Source organism: Patagioenas fasciata, chromosome 8, assembly GCF_037038585.1.
Source record: "Patagioenas fasciata isolate bPatFas1 chromosome 8, bPatFas1.hap1, whole genome shotgun sequence".
NCBI lineage: Eukaryota > Metazoa > Chordata > Aves > Columbiformes > Columbidae > Patagioenas > Patagioenas fasciata.
The window spans coordinates 30,412,607-30,421,084 of NC_092527.1; the positions used below are offsets into that span (position 1 = coordinate 30,412,607).

The window sequence follows — 8,478 nt, forward strand, 5'->3', positions numbered from 1 at the left end:
GGATCCACTGAGAAGAGTGGATGAGCTCCCGTTCCTCTCTTAGCCTTCGGGGTTTGACAGAGACATGTCCATTGCCAGGATGGCCAGGACTGTCCCTCTCCTTGGCTATGGCTGCCCTAGCTCTCTGGTGCCTATAAATGTGCCATTTCCTAATAATGTGCGGCTTGGGTGGGTGGGTTGGTGGAAGTGTGGGAAGACCTGGGAAGGGAAGCATTTTGCTTCTGGGATCATAGGTCAATTTGGACACCATGAAATGCATTAAGAAGAAATCTCCTCCATTTACCACTATTATACCCCAGGAAAGACTGGTACAAAGAAGGCTCCTGGTGTCCTCACCTCCACTGCAAAGAGTGCAAAAGGGATGGAGAGGACTTCAGTCTGCACTTCAGTTTTCTTTTGCTCTGGGCACATCCTGATGATCCCACAGGTCATGCTTGCAGAACCAAGCACTAATGCTTCTATGAGTGCAAGGTAGCAATTAAATCTAACATTTGCTTTGGGTTTTCATCATGAAGCAGAATAGCTGTAGGGGAAAACCTCCTTGTCATCAAGGTGGGAAATGATTGGATTTTGAGGGGCAACAGGTGATGCAGTGCTGCCATAGTGGAACAAGGCTGCACAGGAGGCCATGAGGGATGTGGAGGGACGCCTGATGCAGGAGGCATCACTTCAAAAACCAGGCATATGGGTGGAGTTCTGCCACAGGTTTCCCATTTAAACGGGAATGCCAGCTGGGGTGGGTTATGCTGCAGTTATAAAGAAGAGAGCAGTTTAATAGTGCCTGGCTCAGCGACTGGGTCAGCGTTCCCGGTCGGGGGGGACGGTCAGCTCAAAGAGGGACCCCCGGGGTGCGCGACGCTGCTGCCACCGAAACCCAAGCTTTCCCCTCGCCTTGGGTACCAGCCATCCGAGGCAGCCCCCCCGGCTGCCCGCTCCCCGGTGGGGGCGCTGGTTCCCGCCGTGCCCGTGGTCGCCCCTCGGGCGGGGCCGGCGGCGGGTAGGCGGGGCCGGCGGCGGGGCCCGGCACGGCACGGAGCAACATAACGCGGCACGGCGGAGCTCGGCGCATTGGAGCGCATCGAGATGTCGGGCGACCACTCTCGCAGCTTGGCCAAGGGTAAGCGCGGGCTCCGGCGGGCAGGGGAGCGGTCGGGCTGCTGCATCGCCTCAGCCGGGGCTGCGCGCGGGGCGAGTACCGGCTGTAACTGTCGGAATGCTTCTCTCCGCAGGTAGCGCGGCCCCGGGGCCTGTGCCCGAGGGGCTGATCCGGCTGTACAGCATGCGGTTCTGCCCCTACGCCCAGCGGACCCGTCTCGTCCTCCGCGCCAAGGGCATCAGGTGAGGCCTCCCCGGCGGGTCGGAGCGCCGCGGGACGGTTCTAGCTTTCCCGTGTCCTAAATGGCTCTCAGTTAAACATCCATGAAAGAAACGAATAAAAAGGGGTTTCTGTGGGTGATTTTGATATAAAGCTTGAACTTAAGACTTTTTTGGGAGCAGTGTTTTGCTGATGTGGGAAATGAGCAGGCTGTGTATGAAATAAATTATGTAAAGGTCCAAAGTAAACCTGTAGTGAAAAACCCCAAGCTGATTTTTATTGTTTCTGTTTGTTTGTTTTTACGTTTTTTCTTTTTTTCTTTTTTTTTCTCCCCCCGCTTACCTGTCATCCTGAATGTTTGCAATAATATTTGAGCTTGTCCTGGGTAAATGTGAGTAGAGCCTTACTGTCTGTTGTTTGGTTTTGCTCTAAGCTGCAGTGATAACTCTGGGAGATAAGAATACTGTTTCTGTTATGCTACCACTTAGCAAAATGCAATAATGAGTAGTCTTTGTAAAAAAAGGCAATGTACTGTGTTCCTATAACATCTTATCATTGCTGTGCTGTAGTAAGTTAATGGAATTCAGTACTTGTGTTTGTTTCTATTTCAAGATAGCTGTTTTGTTTCAGCGTTTTTACATGGGGACTAATGCTTCCCTCAGTTTACAGCTTCAAAGGTTTTCTGCCTGCTCGTTCCCACCAAGTCCCAGGCCTGACAATGGTTTGTTACCCACCCCTGGGAGTCCATGTCAGTATAGAGAGTGCTTACCACTCAGTTATCCCCATTGCAAGATGGGAGTTGGGTGTGTGTGAGGGTTTTGTGTGTGTTTTGGTTTTTTTAATTCTCTTGGGTATTTTTTTCCGAGGAGTAGGTACGTTAAAACTTCCAGGTCAGTGTAATTTTGTTTTTATTTAGTGTCATTGGACTGATTTTTTTTTTTTTTTTTTTTTTTTGAGCACAATATATGACATGCTTTGTTAATATTGATGTCTTTCTTGTGTGTCTTTTTTTATCAGTATCTATTTTTGTCTTTACCTTGCACACTTGTTCTGTGTGAGGCCATAGGCAAGGAAGATAAGTAGGTGAGATGCTCTCCTGATTTGTTCTTTGGTGTAAAGTCAGGTTGAAGCTCAACTCATTTCTTAATTGGAGTGTAGTTTATTTGCAACCAAGTGCGTCTTTCTTAGAATGTCCTTGAATGTTCATGTGATAAGTGTGTTGCATTCTAGCTTAACCTTTGCTTTTAGCCTGACGCTAAGGGTTGCCTCTGTGTGTTTACAGACTGCTCATGTGTTTAACAAACAACTCATTGTAAGTGTGTGCCAATTTTCTCCAACAAAGGGAAGTGCTCCCTGTCAGTATTTCTAGGTGTCAAATGGTTAGTTCTGCAAAGGACTGCAGGGCAGGGGAACGAGGATTCAGCCTCTTGAGTACTGTAATAGAAGTGTAATGACTGCATTTCACCATGGAATGGAGCATGAACTGAGGCAGTTTGGGTCTTGTTTCTCTCATGCTTTTAGCCATGAAGTAATTAACATCAATCTGAAGAACAAACCTGACTGGCTCTTTGAGAAGAACCCCTTTGGGCTGGTTCCTGTTCTGGAGACCAGCAAGGGCCAGCTGATCTACGAGTCCCCAATCACTTGTGAATATTTGGATGAAGCATTTCCAGGGAAGAAGTTGATGCCTTCAGACCCATATGAGCGAGCCCTTCAGAAGATGCTCTTGGAACACTTCTCAAAGGTACTTGTGTGATCAGGGTGGGACTGTTTCTCATTTTATTATAGCGCCAAAAACTGCAGCTCTGTTGCCAATGCTGCTTTTGTCCCTTGAGAGAAATGTATTGTGTCTGGTAGAAGCATTTGAATAACCAAAGGGGTTATTTGGGGTCCCTTGCTGTGAGCAGCTACAAACCACTGTGCATCTGGATTCCTTACAGCATTTATGTGCGGGGATAGATGCAGAGAGATGGCCAAGGTAGTGACAGTGTATATGACTGAGACAAGAATTTGCTACTTTTTGCTATTTTTTTGGTAGTATGTGCAGATGAGAAACATGCCCTTCTTTTCAAGACTAAAATTAAATAGTATTTGCATTCATTCTTCCTGTAAGCCTTTGCTTACCTTTCTGAAGGATAAAATATTTTTATCAATGGACTTAAGCTCTTTAAAGTTAAATCTTTACTAGATGCAAGTTAAATCTTAAACTAACATCTCAAGCTCCAAGTGCCTTGTATTATTATAATAAGAACATTTAAAACTTTATCCTTTCCTTTGTGTAGTTAACATCCATAGTTTTCAAGCATGTTGTGGCAGTCAAAGAAGGACAGGACACCACAGCACTTAAAGCAGAGATTGCTGAAAAGCTTGGCAAATTTGAGGAGGTAAGAGCATTTCATGACGATGAGCAGATTGCCAGTCATTGTGTGGTTTTTTTGTTTTGTTTTTGTTTCATGCTTGACCTTTGTAGCTATATCTCATTCAGCTGGTAGTTATAGCAATGAACAATCTTTCAATTTATTCTCTCCAGCCTAGGATGCATAAAAGCACCATTAGAGTAAACTCCAAGTAGCTAAACTAAACTTCATCTGTATGATGAAGGCTGTGTGGGCTTAAGGAGTTTTTTGAGTTCTAGCTGACTGCTGCTGTCTTGGATACCTTTGAGCGCTTTAAATGTACATAGACCTTGCAGCATGTTCTAAGAGCAAGGTGTCTGAGTGGCTGAAAAGCATCAGTGCAGATATACTGGTGATGAAATTAAGTCTCTTTTTGTTCAAGAGTTTGTCTTTGGGGAAGCAGAAGGTGGCCTGTCTCTTGCAGAAATCCAGCCCTGGGCCATGTTCTGCTACAGTGGTGTAATGCAGCTTCAGCAGAGCTCCAGGAAGCATCAGGTGGCTTTCATGCTGGATAAGCAACTTCACAATCCTGATTTAGTGTCAGCAGTGGTTCTTGGCTAGTCTAAACAGCAGTCACGCTTGCCTTTGTCAGGAACCCATTCCTTCTGTGTTTTTGACAGCCACAACTAATGTTTCTCTGGCTTGATCAAGGTGTTTCTCTCCTGGTGCAAAGCTACCAATATCTTTCTAGTACCTTCCTAATTCTCCCAACAGTCCTGTGCATTCTGCTTCCCCACTCCCTTGAGCTGCCAAAGTAAAATTGTTTTCTGAGTAGTTCTTGTCTGTCTGATCAGGCTGATGCTGGAGTAGTGCAGATGACAAATGAGTTCTTGAGGGAAGCCATGTGTGTTTCACTTCCCTGAAATGCAAATTTATTAAACAAGGAAGAATTAACCTTCCTCTTCCTTTCTTAATGCTATAAAATACTTGCTGCTCCTTCAGTGTGTCTGTTTCACTATACCCTGAAGGATTTTGCTGCAGCAGCTGAAAGTCAGCTGAGGATGGGAGAAAGGAACAGAGTCATGCAAACCTCACCCAACCTGTTGCAAGAGATATCTAAGAAGGGAAGTGTTTTGAAACGCTGCTGTATTTAGTTTGCTGCTACCCGGCACAGTGAACTGTCCCCATTTCTGTTCCTGTCTCTGTGCATCTGGTGGGTTATGTTCTGCCAGACACCTGGTAATTCAAACAGCTTGATGCTTCCTGAAGGACTGCTTTAAATTTCCACTAGATCACGGGGGTTAGGGGACAGGGAGTAAATGCCATAGGAATGTTGTCCAAATTTGGTGTGTGTCTATACTTGAAGACAAAGATTTGTAAAGTATCTAGAGTTCCATGTTTAAAATGCCAAAGTGCCTGAAAACAGGGAGACTAGGCTTATGTGAGAAGAGGCCAATCTCTGGAGGGGACCTTGCTTCATTGCCCTGTTTTCTGTGCTGAGCTGTGGGGATCTTCTGGTGTATGTGGATATTATACTTGTTTCCTGTTCCCTTTGCACCTGGAATCAAATCCAGTTCTAAGTGTAATATTGGAAATGCGTTCATGACACTACTTAGCTGCAAGTGCCATGGGAAAAGAATCCCTGTTGAAATGATGTTCTAGTATACCTGGATGTTAAATTTAAGTAGATTTATTACTCAAGAAATGCATGTGCATAGTTATGTTTAATTAGTCAGTACAATTAATGCTTTTTCACAAATCAGAGATCACAATATGACAGATTCTGAGAACTAAATTCATTTTTGTTTGTGCACAAGCTGCAGCTTCCTAGTGAGTAATATTTTGTGACAGTTTTTGAACTACTGGAGAACAGTTAGATTGACATTGTATGAAATAGTTACGCTTGACACTACAGCACCTCTGCTGACTAGTTCTAATTCACCAGATATTGCATGCACAGGAGAAGCCTGCTATACGTGCATTATTTGCTGTCTGATCCCTTCAGTATACCTACATCCCACTACGAAGTGGGAATGTGTTGTTACTGTAGGGTCCTGCTGTGATAGTTTCCTTTCTGAGGGCAATTTTCATCTCTTGCCCCTCACAGATTCTGTCCAAACGCAACACTGTGTTTTACGGTGGGGACTCAATCTCCATGCTTGACTACATGATGTGGCCATGGTTTGAACGTCTGGAACCATTCCAGCTGGAGGAGTGAGTACCTTGTCTAGCTTCTAGTGCAAGCTGACGTGCCTCAGCATAAATATTCTTTGCATACACTCTGCAGCCATGGGGCACTCTTAGGGGCTGCTGAAGAAAGTTTGTATTGTGTTACAGTTTGCAGGGAGCATCTTCTCAAAAGACAGATGAGTTGTTCAGGATTCTTCTGTAAATGGGCTTTCTTTCACCAAGTCTGTTTTGTTACCAAATTATTTTGACAGATTTGGAAGAAATGGTCAAAATACAGGACTTTCTCTCCATCCTTAACATCACAGATGACACTGGTCTTTATTTGAAGTGGGTGGAGGTATGGAAACCTAGGTTCATCTAGTCCTCTTTGGAAATCCTATGTTGAGGGTGATTTTTTTGTTTGGTTTGTTTTGAGATGGGTGAACTGTATCCTACCCTGCTGTAGCTAATAGATGTGTCCCTGTTGTAATAGTGGTTTTTTGATATATAAATAAATGTCTTGGTCTGTTTTGTCCTGACATAGCTCTACCATGGTATTGCATTAGTATATAGGGAAATGGTATCAAAGAAAAACTGCTTTGTAGCTGGCTTAAAATGGGACTAAAGACTCTTATGAGGAAGTGGGTGGTAAAAGTGGAAGATGAGTATGGAACAGTTAGTCTCACCCTTGTGCCTGAAGTATTCTTGAAGAATAAGAAAGATGCAGGGAATTCTTAGCATTGAAACTTCTGGCACTGTAAAATGAGAGCTATATTGATGAGCTGCTGACCTCCTTTGTCTCCTGTATGGTCCTTGACTGGAAGGGGAAATATTTTAAGCAATATAGGAGCATAGGTGTGGAGTCATTAAGGTATTTGAATGACTGAGGATCTAAGCCATTGTATGTTAAGAAAAGAAGCTACCTGGAGAACTTATTGTATTAAATAAATGTGGGAGTTGGAAATAGTAATGTAAAGTACTTGGGTCAATCTACCAGAAGAGAATGAAAATAACAATTTACACTGTTAAGATTTCAATTTGCTACACAGTTGTGTTTTTTCAAATGTGTCTGAGTGGGTTTATGAGTTTAATCTGTTAGTTGAATCCTCAGTTTCCTCAGTAGACTGGGTCTGTGTTTTGAGTTGCTGGGTTGCAGGGTAGTACAAACTGCACAGCTTGTCTTGGTATGTGAGAGAAAAGAGAGCTTTGAGTTGTGGAGGAAGACTCAGCCCCTGCATTCAGCGTGTTTCAAGCGTTGCTATTAACAAAGCATTCCAGAAGGAGGCAGTGGTGCACAAGCCTCTACTCTTAGTGTGGCTTGAATAGTAAATAGCAGCTGGTGTCTTTTGCAGCAGAGATAATGTAGTGGAAAACATGCTGGTATCTTACACAGTAAGTGCTCCTTTATGTTTCTGTTCAGCTTTGCAGAGTGCACAAGCTCTGCAAGAAATCTTTCACTTTTTAAATACTCATCTGTCCTCTATGATCTGATTGTATATTTGTTACCTGCTCTGAGCTGAACATTATGCTGGGAGAAAGCAAAACAAGTAAAATAAAACCTCTCAAGCTATTTTGCTTCTTTGATGCCCTCCGCTTTTCCCATTTGTGTTACTCAGTCTCCTTCTTTTTCCTGTAGCTCTTTGAGTCACGCTCCAAAGCTCCAGCGCTGGATGGAGGCCATGAAGGAGGACCCTGCTGTCAAGGCTACAATGACTGACCCTCAGATATACAAAGATTACCTCCAGCTCTATTTGAAGAACAACCCTGAGGCATGTGATTATGGGCTCTGAGGTGCCAGTAGGCACATGCTTGCTGAAGTCAGTGCTGCTTTTCAGTGTGAGCTGTGGGGATCTTCTGTGTGGACTCTTCTGTGGTTGCATTTCATAGTGAAGAATAAATCTGTGCTGAAAAGGTTGAGGAACCTTCTTTAAACTCCACTGTCAGGAAGAGGGTGTGCTGGCTTCAGGCAGGAGATGGAAAGTTGTTGCTGGTCATGGATATTGCGTGAAGGAAAATGTTGCCTTTCCTCAGAGGTGATGTTCTCTTATCTGTGGCCTTTTTGCAGACATTGCTGGTGGGCAGTCCCTGAACTGACCATGTTACTTGGTTTAAAACTTGTAACTGGTGTCTTGAAAATAAATAAAAAGCAAACAAAGTTGTCTTTAAATGTGTGTTTTGTGTTTGTGTTTTTTTTCCTTCGTCTTTCCAGGCAGCTGTTAGTCACTGGACTGGTTGTGCAGAGAGGACCGAGGCACAGTAAAGCCTAAAACAGATAGTGTGGTCTCTGAAGTTAGGATGCAGTTATCTAGTACAAACTGTCCTCCTCTTTAGACACCACTGCTGCTGAACCACTGAACCCACTTATCCCTGCTGAAGTCACATTTGCAGGGGCCACACAGTGGGCTAGATTTGCTGGGAGAATGTGTCACTTCTCTGTTCTTCTAAAGTAGGGTTGCATTTAGTCTAGGTTCTAACCAAGATTATCCTAAAGGCTGGAATAGAGACTAAAGCTAACAGAAACCATATCCTGATTAGGAGGACATTTATTTTCTGTCCTCCAAAACTCAGTGTTGCTATACATGTCAAGATGTAGGCGAAACTGGAGAACTGAAGTAGAAGCAGTTCAGTCAGAGCATTACCTACTCATTGCTTCACCAG

At 44.1% G+C, this 8,478-nt stretch overlaps 1 protein-coding gene across 1 annotated transcript; it reads left to right on the forward strand.

Annotated features, from left to right (window-relative positions):
* Positions 1-982: 982 nt before the first annotated feature.
* GSTO1 (glutathione S-transferase omega 1) lies at positions 983-7,987 on the forward strand. Its single transcript, XM_065843383.2, has 6 exons — positions 983-1,117; positions 1,230-1,338; positions 2,837-3,059; positions 3,598-3,699; positions 5,759-5,865; positions 7,457-7,987. Exons 1-6 carry the CDS (start codon positions 1,084-1,086, stop codon positions 7,608-7,610), a joined length of 729 nt encoding a protein of 242 aa, XP_065699455.1. The 5' UTR covers positions 983-1,083; the 3' UTR covers positions 7,611-7,987.
* The last annotated feature ends 491 nt before the right edge of the window (positions 7,988-8,478 follow it).

Bases quoted from the DNA above. Each gene is read 5' to 3' on its own strand.
- GSTO1 (XM_065843383.2), top strand. From the start codon at position 1,084: ATGTCGGGCGACCACTCTCGCAGCTTGGCCAAGG. The intron at 1,118-1,229 runs GTAAGCGCGGGC...TTCTCTCCGCAG, and splicing joins CTCTCGCAGCTTGGCCAAGG to GTAGCGCGGCCCCGGGGCCT. The intron at 3,060-3,597 runs GTACTTGTGTGA...TCCTTTGTGTAG, and splicing joins TCTTGGAACACTTCTCAAAG to TTAACATCCATAGTTTTCAA.